This window comes from Carassius carassius, chromosome 1, assembly GCF_963082965.1.
Source record: "Carassius carassius chromosome 1, fCarCar2.1, whole genome shotgun sequence".
In the NCBI taxonomy this organism is placed as follows: domain Eukaryota; kingdom Metazoa; phylum Chordata; class Actinopteri; order Cypriniformes; family Cyprinidae; genus Carassius; species Carassius carassius.
The window spans coordinates 27,243,973-27,259,365 of record NC_081755.1 but is presented as its reverse complement, the minus strand read 5'-3'; the positions used below and the strand labels follow the sequence as shown (position 1 = coordinate 27,259,365).

General features: G+C 39.8%; 1 protein-coding gene across 3 annotated transcripts; it reads right to left on the bottom strand.

Annotated features, from left to right (window-relative positions):
- Position 1: 1 nt before the first annotated feature.
- LOC132143435 (SH2B adapter protein 1-like) lies at positions 2–13,918 on the bottom strand. Of its 3 annotated transcripts, XM_059553655.1 has the most exons (11): positions 13,546–13,916; positions 13,227–13,277; positions 10,112–12,131; positions 9,504–9,605; positions 8,963–9,054; positions 8,740–8,825; positions 8,359–8,511; positions 6,866–7,077; positions 6,189–6,363; positions 3,321–3,411; positions 1,686–1,850 (listed from the first exon to the last, which is right to left on the bottom strand). In XM_059553655.1, exons 3-11 carry the CDS (start codon positions 11,777–11,779, stop codon positions 1,829–1,831), a joined length of 2,601 nt encoding a protein of 866 aa, XP_059409638.1. In that variant the 5' UTR covers positions 11,780–12,131; positions 13,227–13,277; positions 13,546–13,916; the 3' UTR covers positions 1,686–1,828. The 3 variants fall into 3 exon arrangements, with proteins under 3 accessions (XP_059409622.1, XP_059409630.1, XP_059409638.1); XM_059553639.1 differs by lacking the exon at positions 3,321–3,411 and having other exon boundaries at positions 2–1,850; positions 13,546–13,918; XM_059553647.1 differs by lacking the exons at positions 3,321–3,411; positions 13,227–13,277 and having other exon boundaries at positions 2–1,850; positions 13,546–13,918.
- Positions 13,919–15,393: the final 1,475 nt, after the last annotated feature.

Here is a 15,393-nt window from a genome sequence, read left to right as displayed (position 1 = left end):
ATTGTTTCAGTATAATTATATTATATCATCATCATTTAATTCAATGTAGTACCTGAAACTAATTACACAGTGTGGGCAACATTGTCCACCTTAACACACGGTCCCAGCACAGACAGACAGAGAGAGAAGAGAGAAGAAAAGAGAGAGAAGGCACAATAAGAGGTTTAAATTAAGGGTCAAAAGAAGGGAGGAGGAGAATGGGGTAAATGGAGAGAAAACAAATCATACCCAAATCTGTAGGATCAAAAAGACAACAACTGAAAAGGCTGAGACAGAACTGGAGAAACAAAGCAGGAAAATACAGATGCAGGCACTGAACTGGATGGCAGACACAGCACAAAATCAAGAAAGACTGGCACAGGACGAGAAGAAATGACAGTTAACAACACGAGAAGGCACAAGAAGAAAGGGGCTCTTTATCTTTTTTTTTTCTTTTCAAAAGTTTTCCTGAAATCTGAGGAAACCGAAGCAAAGTTTCAAGGAGACCGAGTGGGATTAGGAGAGATATAAAAGGCACAAAAAATACGAACCGAAAACAGATTTTGGAGAACAAATATTATGTGTTCAAATAGTACACAACAAAAATAAAGGCATTTTGAACCAAACAAAAATAATGCTATTATTTAAACAATTATTAAATTCTAATTATCATCATCATCAGTTATCATCATTTTCGTATTCAATAATTTCTCTTTTAAACCAAAAGGACATTCTTTCTCCCTCCTCTGGACTCTAGCTTTGAAATAAACGCAACAATAAACCCAAATACTGTAAAGCTAAGAGGAAGGGAAGGATGAAAAGACAGAGAGGGAGAGCAGAGGAGCTGGGCGACAGATCGGGACTCTGAGGTAATGATGGCGTCTGTGGAGATGTTTAATACACTAGTAATACTACTGGACTTCAGAGGATTGGGCTTGCTTGTTTTTGGCAAAACTGGACGTTGTCAAGCCCGAGGCAATGCCTGCTACTGAACTAACAAAATCAGTACAACTGAAATGAACAGGATAAAAAGGTATGACTTTGTGACATTCGCAGTTTGTCAGTGACAGAAAATAAAGAAACCAACTTAAAAAGCTCCAGTAATAATAATAATAATAGCAACAACAAAGAGTGCTGGTGGGTAACAATCTCTGAACAAGTGAACATTTCCGCTCAACTGAGGGGAAAAAGAAACTGCTTTCATATAAGTGCGAAGGCTCAAAGAATACTAGACGTCTGAAAAAAGTAAGTTGCTAAAACACGTCACCAGCTCAGTGGCGGCGCTGACAGTTCTGTACCTTCCTATGCAGCAGCAGAACCAGAGGAACTTTCACACTGACAAACACCAGAGAACAAATTTAGAACAACGCACCTACAATTTAGTGTAGTACTGTTACTATTTATAAAAAAAAAAAAAGTACCGTCAGTATCATATACGCTTATGTTTTTGGGTGTCTCTCTCTCTCTCTTTCTCTCCATCTCTCGCACCGTGAAAGCTCATGTTTAATAGTGTTAATAACGCAGTCGCTCAGTTCTTCTGCTGGAGAATACTGAAAATACTGATTGTGATGGGCCCTCCTCTTCCTCCTCTATCCCAACTGGTTGTTTTCCCGTTTAGAAGAAGGAGTACTGGTTGTCGATGGCTCTGGCTCTGCCTCCTTCTCTCTCCTCGCCCTCCACCCCTTCCAGCTGGAGAAGAGGCGGCTCGCGCTCCCGGTCCTCGCACTCCTCCGCCCCGCTGCTTGCTCCGCCTCCTCCGGCGGCCTCCGGTTCAATCCCTCGTTCCTGCGGCGGGGTTGGGGGCGGAGGGCGTCCCGGAGGCAGAGGGGGAGGAGGTGGCTGAGGAGGACTACGGGGTCTGCTGGTCAAGTCTGAGAACAGCAACAGAGAGGAGAACCAGTAGAGGAGGAGAGAGGGGGGAGAATTAAATGTGTACAGAAGTAATGCCAATAAGATGCAAAGTTTGAGGAGAAAACCTAGTAATGGAATCGGTCAACACATTGCACACAGACTGTTTAAACCCTGCCTCCACTAAACAGCCGTAAAGTGTCATCGACTGAATGCATTCGGACTCACTGAAACATCACGAATAAGGTTTCTATGGAGACAGAGCTCTCTGTCAGCAAATGTGTGACATTTAATAAAAGTTATGATTAACGCAAGCTATAGTGAGCACATGTTAAATGAAAGTGTCACCCTGCGTACACATTTCAGGATGGATGTGTGCAACTAAAACCCAGCTGTGAATGAGGAAGTTAAGCAGACAGATGTGCACTGAAGTGAACGGATGACCTGTCACTATTTTTCTGTCTTCTGGATTCTAACAAGCTTCCTCTTCTTCACATTCCTGAGAAAAAAAAATGCTTCCGGCAATTTACTCTTTCATCTACTATCAAAGTTGCCATGAAATAAAAAATGGATCCTTTTTACTTACTTAATAGTTTCCTCATCTTATTATGCAAATGTAAAAAAAACTGAATGTTTTTATATTTGTCTTATTTAGGGAAATGTAGTACATCTGTACATTGGAAACGACTGATTTGCTGCTGACACTCACTTTGATGATTCAGTCCAGTCCCACCTCACACTTCCCTCAATGCGTTTAGGGTCTGTACGTTTTGTTGTTGTTTTAAAGAAACTATTAGTTTCAACAAAGACTTTAAAGGTAAAAAAAATTACATTAAAAGTTTTTAAGTATATGCTGTTCTTATGAACTTTCTGTTCATCAAACTTATTAAAAGTTTCCCGAAAATATGAAGCAGAACAGATGATGTTTTCAACATGATTATAATAATAAAAAAATATTTCTTGAGCAGCATACTACATCGGCATATTACATTACATATGAAGTGGATCAAGACCTTTCATCAAAGTTGTCCTCAAACCAAAATGCGTTCTTGTCTTAGGACAATTTTGATGAACTTTTTTGATCCTCTTCAAATGTTGACAACTGTAGAATGATTTCTGAAGGATCATGTGACACTGAAGTAATGATGCTGAACATTCAGTTTTTAGAATCAGAGGATTCAATTACTTTTTTATTTTTTTATTACATTTCACATTTTTGATCAAATAAAAGCAGCTTTGGTAAGTATAAGACTTGCTGACCCCAAAATTTTGAACAGTAGTATCATTTTTTGAAAGTGAAAAGGTTTGATAAGTTAGTTTCACGTGACCATTTCCTTTCTTTATCTGACTCGAGCTGTTTTTGGTGCTGTACCTTTAATCTTTCTATTATACCCCAAATATTTTTAATACACCCCAATGTACCAGAATTATTTTATTTCCTTCTTTCAGACCTTCTCTGTCTATCTCTCTCTGGTGAATCTGGGCTCACTTACACACAGTCAGAGATGGGGGTTGATGGGGAGTCGGGGTGGCGCGTGGTGATGACATCACAGACTGTGGGGCGGCTGCCTGCCCTTTCCCGGCCTGCGAAGATGACCCAACGACAAACAACAACAGAAACAGCCAATCAGAGCTTTGATATGCACTATGGAGAAAGCCAGTGGCTGAAGCGGAGGGAGAGGTACGGCATGTGACCGGAGATCAAAACGAAGGAAGGCAATGGTGATGGAAAGAACATAGATTCATGTTAGAAAAAAGAATGGAAGGGAGTAGAAGAAGAACAGGAGAAAAGAAGCACTGATAGATAAGTATAGATTTAGTGTCTAGGAGATAGAAAGTGTTGAAAAGGAGATACAGGATGGAGGACACACAAATTTAATTAGGAGACAATCGTTGTCAAAAAGCAAAAGCAAAGCCATGCACAGCCAGCCAACAGCAGACTCTGGCAGCAGCGATGGATCCGTGTGTGCGCGAGTAGTCGTAGCAGATGCTTGCACAGAGTGTCCTTTAAAAAGCATGCCGTGACAGGAAGTGATCTCACACACGGGGTAATCCCACATTTAGTCATATCTCTGTGACAGGTGTGAACAACTCATGCAGTGGCCATGTTGTTTATGAATACACACATACACATATGATCACTCTCCAGATTCATCCCACTCACATGACACACACAAACTCAGTGCCAAAGACTGTGTGCATCACTAAAATCTTCCCAGGATTCAAGACAAACAAACTGACAGAGGACGCCTTCTGAGAAATATTTCTTGTTTTTTTCTTCCTTTTATGGGACCACCAGGATCTCCCTCAAAACAGCGGTTTAGCTTAACATTAGGGCTGTCAACTGATTAAAATTATGTGATCAATTGCATCCCTTTATCATAGTTAATGCAATCATACTACTCTCACAAGAACAAGTCAATATTTCTGAGATGGTATAAAATGCACAGGAAATAATATTTGATATAATAATCAAATGATAGTAAACAACTTGAGTCATAGTTTATGGATAGTTATGTCACATGTGGTGTGAAGGGTATGACTCGTGTATGCATAAACACTTCTATGCAGGGCAGGGCAGGGATTCACTCGCTGGTGACATTTCACTTCTTGAGTATCAATAATAACAGAATTTCACTATGTTAAGAATGAAATTGACTATACCGTTTGCTAAATATATTATCTGGGTTGCAGATAATATATAAAAAGGGTCTTTCTTCATAATTTTAAATGGCTTCTCTGCTAGAGACTTGTATTTCAAATCAGTTTCAACCAGCTTTTAAAGTTTCTTAAGTTTTAAAAAATAACTCAAAAGAATTATTAAATTGTCAAATTATATAAATGCTCGCTGCTTTAAAAAAAATTGTTATACATTTATAGACCCCTTGTATAATTCAGTGTATAAATATCAATTATTGATATTTATCAATCAGTGTATAAATATCAAATATCAATTAGTGTTATTTTTTTATATTTCCTATATTTGTTTACCAGTAGAGTGAATACTCCAGTCACTAAAAATGTTATTTTTTGGAATGGAAAGGATGTAAACCTTTCCATTATGGTTTTATTCAACAAACATACTGCTTTCAAAATATGAAAGTAAATTAAAATGTGAAAATGAAACTACCAGAGCTGCTTTACAGCTGCTGTAATATTACTATAATTAAAGGGGTCATGTACTGAGAAATCATAATTCCCCTGATCTTTTGACAGATAAGATTGTACTATATAAACATCCTGTCAGTTTCATACACGTAATAGTGTGGATAAGCACAGCCTATTAAGAAAATCAACGCCTGCTTCTACATCACTGCCGCTTTAGCTCCGCCCACTGATTTGCACATGTAGTGTAACGAGAGGGAAACACAGGTTTACACAGAAACCAAATGATAAAGATACTCCGAATACCGTATTTTCCGGACTATAAGTTGCACTTTTTTTCATAGTTTGGCTGGTCCTGCGACTTATTGTCAGGTGCGACTTATTTATCAAAATTAATTTGACATGAACCAAAAGAAATGAACAAAGAGACATGAACCAATAGAAAACATTACCGTCTACAGCCGTGAGAGGGCACTCTATGCTGCTCAGTGCTCCTGTAGCCTACACTGAAAACATAGAGCACCCTCTCGCGGCTGGAGACGGTAATGTTTTCTTTTTGTTCTTGGGTCTAAATAAGTGCGACTTATAGTCCAGTGCGACTTATATATGTTTTTTTCCCTCATCATGACCTATTTTTGGACTGATGCGACTTATACTCAGGTGTGACTTATAGTCCGAAAAATACTGTATAACAAAATGCTGTGCAGGGTTTTTGCATTGCCTTTCTTCTGATCCCAGCATTAGAAAAGAGTGAAGTAGCTGTAATTTCAATGAAGTTGCAGACTGCGTTAGTAAGAACTTTTTTTCTCTTCATTTTACAGCGGATTCTTTTACAAACATGGCACAATACGACACAGGATTTATATAAAGATCACAACTAAAAGACTATGCTGTGCCAACTATATTGGATGAACTGTTTTTATTATGTGGTCTCTATTGCAGATCGTTTGATATGATATGGGTGTTGATATGACATGAATGTTTTTTGATGTAAAAATCTGGATAACATTATAAATGGACCTCAGAGAATACTGCAAAATAAAAAAGGCAGTTCATGACCCTTTACATTTTTTATCAGAAACATAGTGTATTTATATCCATTCAGCTGTTCTGAGGGAGATGCAAGTAGCACCTGTGATCACTTCACCTGCCTGTGCACTCAAAAGTTCTCTGGCATCTAAAAATGCAGTATTTCCCTGTTATCTAGGCTCTGTTGTAAACCCTCACGCCTTAAAGTGGAGCCCAGCCTTCCATACCTTGTTGCCGGACATTCGTGGCCCCCACAAAACTGATGAGGGTGACATCAGAGGCGCCCCCAGACTCCAGGGGAATGGGGTGCACACGGAAATGCTCCAGCATGTCAAAAATGGACTGGAACCAGAGATGCTGCACACGACACTGTCCATCCTCGTTGAGGGAGAGACGCAAGTGCTGAGAGGAAGATGCCAGAGCAGAAGGAAGAGGTGTGTGGTTTTGAGACAAACACATACTGCTACTTCTCATCAGATGTACACTACCACTTAAAACTGATTGAAAGTAACTATGGTAGCACTTTATTTTACAGTCCTGTTCCTCATGTACATACTATGTACTTATTATAGTAATTACAATAACTATGTAGTAACTAGGTACTAACCCTGTACATACCCCTAATCCTAACCCTACCCCATGTAGTTACCTTGTATTACCAGAACTTTCTTAGATAAATACACTGTAAGTACACTATAAGTACATGTTAGTACACGTACTGTAAAATAAAGTGCAACCGTAACTATTTTATATTATATATATAAAATACTTAAGTTCATACATATTTTTAATGAAACCATATCTTTATTTTTAAACAAATAAGTGCAGCATTGATGACCAACAAAAAACCTTTCAAACTTTTAAACAGTTGTGTAAATAAATAATCACCCCCATTGGCATTTACCTTTGCTTTGCCCTGGAAGTTGAAGGTGAGGACATACTCCCCACGGCGTGTCTCACTCTGCCTCACAAGGAACACTCCATGGTTGGCCATGCCGCCCGCCAGCACCAGCTGGGCCGCCTTAAGACGAGAGAGTGTACCGTGAAACCACTGACACTCACTCAGAGGATGTTCCACCTTCTCTGAAACAGAACCTTCAGAGAACAGGAACGATCCTGTGGAAGACGAGGAACAAACTGAATACCTCTGATCTCTGTGTTAATGTCCATTCTATACACTATATGGACAAAAAAAGTTTTGGGATACCTGCCTATTACACCAACAGGGACACTAATGACATCCCATTCTAAACACATAAACATTAATATGGAGCTGTTTCCCCCTTGATAGCTATATCTGCTTTCTGTCTATTAATCCTGTAGAGCATTTGTGTTGGACCAGAAGGCCTGTGCTGTGCTGATATTAATGCCAGTGGAACTTTGGAACTCTTCAGCCATTAAATCAAGAGAGCATTGGCCACTTTTACAAACTATGCGCCTCTGCACCTGATGACCCCGCTGTATGAGTTCAAGCTGCTGTTCCTAAATGCTGCCACTTACCAATAATACAGCTGATTGTGGACTATCTAGCAGCATAGAAATTTCACAAACTGATATATTGAGAAGGTGGCTTCCCATCACAGTCTCACACGTGAATTCACTTAGCTCTTAAGAACGATCCATTTTTTCCACAAATGTTTGTCTCTGATTAAAACACTGAAATTCAGTAATGAAGAGGTGTGTCCCAATGTTTTTGTCAATATAGTGTTTTTACCTGGAGTTTGTAAAACCGCATTAAAAAAAAAACAAAAAAAAACAGATGAGCCACGTTACAAAATAACTTGCTCAGAGAAGACGAAGTGCGATTGATATCATTGCATAGCATCTCTATTTACTTCGCAATAAAAAACTAAACAAAAGTTATAATCCAAGTGAAGCAGATCCAATTAAAACGGATTATCGAAGAAAAAAATACAGGGCAGTCAGCATACATCGCCAGAGAGAAGTCTGTTATTTCATCTGATGTTCTAGTTATTATAATTGAGAATTAAAAAGTCAAAAAATATACAAAACATATGCACAAATGAATAGTATAAAATGTGATCAAAAAAGATGTTTTAAGAAAATAAATAGGGTGAATTGTTATTTTATGCTGACTTAAATGAAATAGCAACAATGGCTTTCATAGTGGCTAAAACGTGCATATCTTTTTGGTAAGTAATGATTTTGTTTAACACATGATATGTAAATTCTGCTTTATTTGCACTTATTTTCTCAACAGTCCTGTTTTATACATAAATTAAATAAGCAACTTGGATTGAAACTTTGACTTCAGAGTCCTATTTAATCATTAAATGTAAAAAATAAATGGATTCAAATATAAACAGGATTAGGGTAAGATGTCAACATGGTCTCTACCAACATGTGTGTGTCTGTGTGTTTTGCGTAGCACAGCACCTGTGGCATCAGGAGTTTCTGCAAAAGGTGTGCTAAGACCGCCTCCGCCCCCACCAAGCAGTCGACTGTCCGATTCATCAAGAGGGGCGCGGGGTGGCAACTCTGGAGGTAGAGGCTCCAGCTGAGGAGAACCACCAACTCCACCATAACACACTACAGTGAAAACACATCCAATAACAAATACATCACTATCTGTAGTTACCGATACATATTTGTATGAGTTTTTACTGCTACATATAAATATTTCAGTTCAGGATCAGATCACAAAATTAAGGGCTGATTTTAGCACTGGCAAACATCACACAAACACAAGTCCCATTACACATACTGTCCTGAATGCAGCTGACCACATTCGTGGTGACATCATCTCCAAACGCTTACCTTGAGACAGGCGGTCGTTGAATTCTGGCGTACTGCTGAGGTCGGTGAGAGCACTGCCGCACACTCCCTCAACATCCTCTTGCTCACTGATGAGAAGGTTCAAGGAGTGCGTTTGAGGTCTGAGTTTTGATTGCCATGCATGCAAGCATGATCATTACAGTTTTTCAATATACATTGAGGCTTCACTTTTTTTCTTTTAATGATTCAAAACACAAAGTCTTACCTCAGACAAATGGCGTTTCTGATGTCACTAAGCCAAGCTCTCATCTGAACCGCATCTCTGGTCTCGATCACGTACTGCAACTGACCTTCCAACTGAGAAAAACACAAACAGATCAGATGTGATTATAGGCAGCGTGGTTGTTTTTTAATGATATGGATCTTTGAGAAGGGTGTTACAACACAGGATGCAAAAAGTGACGCACGATCACAACTTTGAATCAAATATAGAAGATTTCTATTAAATCTGTATAAAAATATACTTGGTGGTGGTGAACATGTTACTTTTTAACCACCAAAAGGCATGACATTTTTTTTTATTCATTTACAATATAAATTTTTCATCCTGTAATTCATCTTGAAATTATATGTAACAAAACCCAATTATCAACAAAGCTCATCAAACGTTGTATTTGTGTACAACCGTTAATGAGACGACAACAACATCTTTGTTACATGTAAAGCAGAGTTAAGGTACAGTTTTCGCATTATTATTGCAGATTTGACGAACCACTACAGACAAAAATAGAGGTGTGCTGACATACCTGCAGAAGAAAAGTGTTCTCTTTGTCTGGCACCTCTATGGCTGTAGTGCTCCTCACATCAACAATAGAGCAGCATGGGACAGTCAGTCTGGGCTTGGAGGACTACAAGTATTCAAAAACAACAATATAAATAAATATATTATATATATATATATATATATATATATATATATATATATATATATATATATATATATATATATATATATATATATATATAAATGATTTATAACTTAAGCTAAATAAATTTTAGTCCTCAAAGAACTGCTTTTCTTTAGAACTTTCTATCCATCTAAGCACCGTGAAGAAAAGTATGACAGTTTCAACAAAAATATCAAAGCAATACAACTGTCCGAACATATGAAGAAATGTTTCTTTAGCACCAAATCAAATATGCTGAACATTAGAATGAATTCTGAAGGATCATGTGACACTGAAGACTGGATTAATGGCTGCTATAAACTCAAGTTTCCAACTGGAGGAATATATTACATTTTAAAACATATTCAAAGAGAAAACAGTCCCCTTAAAGTATAATAATATCTCACAATATTAGTGTTTGATTGTATTTTTAATCAATACATAAGAGCAGAAATCATCTCACTCACCTTAGGTGGGATGTAAAACTCCAGGAAATACTCCAGCCCTCCATCCCCTCCGTCCTTATCTCGTTCTTTCAGAACTAGACGGCACTTGTGCCACCGCATCCCCCTTCCGCCTGCAGTTCCTCCCATGGCCGTGGGATGTCCCGACGCTGTGCTGTCCATGCCGTGGTGCAGCAGTCCAAAGGGAAATCCCGGGAATCCATGAGTGCTGGCAAACTCATCCGAAGATGAGCACACGGTCACACCTCCCTCCCGTACCAGCCTGCCCATCTTCCACGGGGCACCGATGCTGCTTGGGGGTAGCGCCGAGGGCGACACGGCCGAGGAAGGTGGAGCTGTGGCGGACAGAGTCGGTGGTGGTGATCGGGACAGTCGCAGTTTCTCCAACCGGTGACTCCACTTCTCCTTCTCCCCATCGCCATTGCTCCGCCGCCAGTCACGGGCCTCAGAGAGCGAGAGGGAGGTGGCGCTACTGGAGGATGATGGGGGCAATGAAGAGGACGATGAGTGAGGGAGAGAGAGGGGAAGGGAGAGAGAGACAGGGAGAGATGCAGGAACGCCCTGCGAGCCAGAGTTCCTCTTGCCATCTTGCAGGCCTGTAGTGTAGCTGTAACTGGAAGGAAGGGGGGCAGAATTACCCGAGCTGCAGTTCTGAGGGGCCTCACTGGAGGAGCTACGCCAGTGCAAGATGCCTCGCACGCTCCCTCGGACGCTGCGGCCCACGCTGCGCAAAGAGAACCGCTTTTTTAGTTTATTCTTCGTGTGACCACCAATGGGTGTCTCACTGCCTTTTGACCCAGAGTTTGCTGGCGTGCCAGAGGGATTGGGGCATGTCTGGCTGAGATCGGCTCTTTCTGAGGTCATATCACCCTCGCCCTCATTGTCCCTTGCTACTACATCCGTCTCCTCCTCCTCAACAGCGACAGGTCCCACCCAGCTGTCGTCTTCTTCTTCCAGGTCTTTGTATCCAGGTTGGTTATATTTGATCGCTATTCCCCTGTCCTCCCTCCGCCCGTTATTCCCGCCCATAGAGGAAGAGCATGATGAAGAGGAGGACGGTGGGAGAATCTGAGTATGAGCATACGAGTCCTGAAATGTTCCGGTGCTCTGGAATTGCTCCGAGCCACGGGCCTCCTGGGTCAAGGCCGGTTTGGGCGCAGCCCGCGTGTGAGTAGGGAATGGGGTGGAGGCTTCTGGCGGCAGCAGGGACGGAGATGCAGCATCCTCCTCCAGTGAAGTAACGTCAGATTGGGCGACCCAGCTCACTGTTCCATCCCTACCGACACCGGTCCCCTCGAGCTCGCTCTCGAAATGTTGAACGAATCTGTCTGTAAAGCGGCGGCAAAAAGCAGCAGCCGAATCAGGGGAGTAATGAGGGTTCTCCTGCAAGAAGGCCCGGAAATGCCGGGCGAAGTCACCGGCGGCTACTCGGGCGTGGAGCTCACAGAACTCGGTCCAGCTAAGGCAGGGAGATGGAGATGGTGTGGGTGTCTCGGATAACGATGACAAGGGCTGACTGGCAGGAGTTGGAGGAGGCAAGGGTGGGGGTCTTGTAGAAAGTGGCAACAGTGATGGAGATGGAGGAGAAGGCGATGGAGATGGGGAGGGTGGAAGGGGAGACGAACTAGCCGCAGCCCGTGGACTGGGCGGGGTTAACAGGGAGCCGTTCATGACTGACTAATAAGTGATCAATTTGAGACCAACCGATCCTCAAAGATGTCAGGATCGTTGCGAACAGTATGGGGGGCACTCGATCTGCTCATCAGGCTACACTTTTACAATAGACATGAATTTGGAAAAGCTGACCGAAAAATGTGGCCTGGAAATGACTGATAATCGTTTCCCCCCATTTAAAGAAAATGATTTGACTCTGAAATAGTTCACATTCTACACAAAATGTGTAAACGTGTGTATGGGGGGTAACGCTGAATTATGTGGTGAGCAGCAGGATGAGCCGATGGGAGTTCTCAGGTGATCTCCAGTGTTAAGACTCTGCGAGGATCCTGTGGTAGGGATTTGTGACCTAAATGTCAAATAAAGAGAGAAATAGATAAATTAATAATGTTTTCAACAACAACAAAATAGTAATAAATAACAATGTGGTCAGAAATTACAACAATATTACAGTTAAAGGGATTGTTCAGCCAAAAATGAAAAGTCATCATTATGGTGTCCTGAATGAGGAGATATATAACTTTTCTCAGATAGATAAATTATGCAATGAGAGTGAACGGAGACTGAGGCTATCTTTCTGCATCACTTTTTTGAATTTCACAGAAAGTCATACAGGTTTGGAATCTATCTAAATCTATAATCTATAAATCTAAATCTATAAAAACACAAATTATATGTAATAAATGATAACTTGAAGGTACATCTCTCTTGACCCCAATGTGACTCTTGCCATGTAAACAAATAAAACATTCTAATTTATATTCTACAGAAATGTATGTTACAATGCTGTTTATGCATAATCTAACAGGGCAGCATTTCCATAAGCATTGTAAGCCAAAGTTAACCATAGAACCATTTTCAATCGATGCAGCTACAATCAACTTAGCCCACGGGCTTGTTTCATAAAACAACTTTACCAAACAAGCCAGGCTTTTTCAGCTATTATGACAAATTTTTTACCAAATCTACTTACAATAAATTAGACTAACTAAAGTAAACCTGTCTTATTTGATAAACGTGTTTAATGAAACAGACTCCATGGTGTTTAAGTCAAGATTCAGTTGTTGTTTTTTTAGCACAATGGGTTCCTACAAAATTAAAATTGGCTTTAACAATTACCCTTACCACTAAGCAATTCATGAACATTCACTTCCAATGCTGCAAATGTGAAGTTTATCCGCTTTAAGTGTCATGCATGAACGATGTTGATGAAAGCGTTGTTTTGCTTTGAGCGGTGAGACTCAATACACCTGATATCTGAAGAACTTGCTGAGAGCTAATTTCTCTCTATTATTATTATTATTATAGTGCCACATGCAACCAACAATTGGAGCATTTGAACCAAAACTAATCGAAACCGAGACAATGATATGAAACCAGTTAAGACGATTTACATAAGCGGAAGATGCTGTAAAGATGCTCATAAGCTCCAGTGATAACTCACCATCGTCAGTTCAGGCCAGTGTGTAACGCGAGGCCGGTGCAGATCAATAAACTGTAAAGAAAAACACACCAAGCTTAAATGCCTGTCGATTGTAGTTACAATAAAATTAAGCGATATTTGAAACCACGCAAGGCCTAACAACGCACTTCGTCTAACGTTAGCTGCCTGAAAGAAGTTTAATAGTCACAATACGTTCTCACGCTTATAATGTCAACACACCAAGCTAATTCGGGCTAGCAGGTTAACTCTAGCTCATGGAAACGCTGGCTAGTTTGCTAACGATCTCATGCAATAGAAACAAAATGTCAAATTAACTCACCTTTTTGCACAAAAGGCGCAATTTGTTCGCTGGCTTGAGTGAATTCCGAAAAATATTAAGTGCAAATGTATATTGAACTAGCCTGGTGCTAACTAGCTAACCCAGCGCTGCTAATAAATGATCAAGTTTGAGCTGCTGGTCAGCTAGCTGGCTGTATTGCTAAGCAGGCAATGTGTCTGCCAGTATTCAGATTAATATGCATTCCTCTCCGTCTAGCTGTCCCCTGTTGATGCTAAACTTATTGATGAATCATACGGTATCTATTTATTCATAAAAGCTTTGCAACTGCTCGTGTTGCAGGTAACATGAATATTTCTGTGCCTGCTGTCCCAGTCAGTCTCTCGCGATACAGAGGGAGAGGGTGTAGGTTGGGGGACAGGGAGTGTTGGAGAAGGGGGATTTTCAATGGGAGAGAGAGAGAAAAAAACCTCAGGAAGAGGGATGTGCGCTTTTTGGAGAATCCACATTGGACAGCTGTGTAGAAAAAGTAAAACAGGGACGTTGCTCAGGCTGATAGCTGAGTCATGGAAGCTGTGCACTGAATTTGAGATTGCTCCTGGATTATTTCAGTAAAAGAAGCTGTGCTCACTGAAAGCTATTTTAGAGGACTGATAATATGATGACTACTATGTGAGATACGTATAAAATAATAATGTGTAACCTATAATATTTATATAATGTACTTCATGATTATAGAAGATTTGATTAAGTTGACTCCAAAATCTCTTAACTGTAACTGTCCTGCATCAGACATTTTTTCAACCCTATGGTACTCCCACTCGCCCTTTTACATTGTGTATATTCAGAGCGTGTTCTACTGTGTACCCATGGAAAATTTGCAGGGAAATGCCAATAGCATATTCTGTTTATTTTTGTTTACATCAAAGAAGTAAGGAATTTGAGCTCTAAAGGGCAATAAAGCACAAATAAACATTCATTAGCCTTAAGTACGCCGACTCGGCTTAAAGTACACTTTCTTCTCCTCACACAGTAAACATTGCAGTCTTCCAGCAGAGTAGAAAAAAGGCAACCGTTTTCCCACAGAATTTCATATTCTTCTGGTATAGGTTATGATGATGAGCTTGTATTGTCATCAGAGATCGGATCAGAGGCTTTGTGATTGTATTGAGGTGTGCATTCAATGTTAAATATAAAGAATGTTTTTACTATAGCAAAAGACACATTCATGACTGTGATCATGAGCTAAGCCATAGCCTCTTTTTTATATTTAAGAGACCATCTGTACAATTTTATTGAAATATTTTAATTTATTATTGTTTCTACCCCTAAGCAGTCTTAAAGAAAATAATACCTAAGGGCATTCTTAAATATAATTACATTGATAATAAAAACCTGATTATTATTGTTATTACGAATTATTATTTACAAATCCCTTTTGATCTTTAGCTGTTTACAATCATTGTTTATATATATATATATATATAGGAGCTTAATAAAAATCCTAATTTTAGATGAAAATTTCAGATGGGACTTAGAGGTTTTTGCATCTGGACTCTTCATATATATATATATATATATATATATATACTGAATCTTATGAGGATCATTTGCAAGTAAAAGTCAGTAGATTTGCTTTAACATTGGTATTATACTGCAGACCATATCTTAAAGTACAAACAGCCCCGTGGGCCGTAGCAATAAAAACCACCAGATTTCTTTAACAAGCTTAATTGAGAGGTTGTTGTCTGTAACCAGACAATCTTAATAAATAAAGCAGGCGATGCTGTTAACTATTTAAAAAAAATGTTTTTGGTTTATTGATCACACCATTTGAAATGTCTGAGAAAACCTTTTCCAGATTTGCAAGGCAGTTATCTTTAATATAAA

Bases quoted from the DNA above. Each gene is read 5' to 3' on its own strand.
- LOC132143435 (XM_059553639.1), bottom strand. From the start codon at position 11,779: ATGAACGGCTCCCTGTTAACCCCGCCCAGTCCACGGGCTGCGGCTAGT. The intron at 9,055-9,503 runs GTATGTCAGCAC...TGTTTTTCTCAG, and splicing joins AGAACACTTTTCTTCTGCAG to TTGGAAGGTCAGTTGCAGTA. The intron at 1,851-6,188 runs GTATGGAAGGCT...TGCTGTTCTCAG, and splicing joins CACGAATGTCCGGCAACAAG to ACTTGACCAGCAGACCCCGT.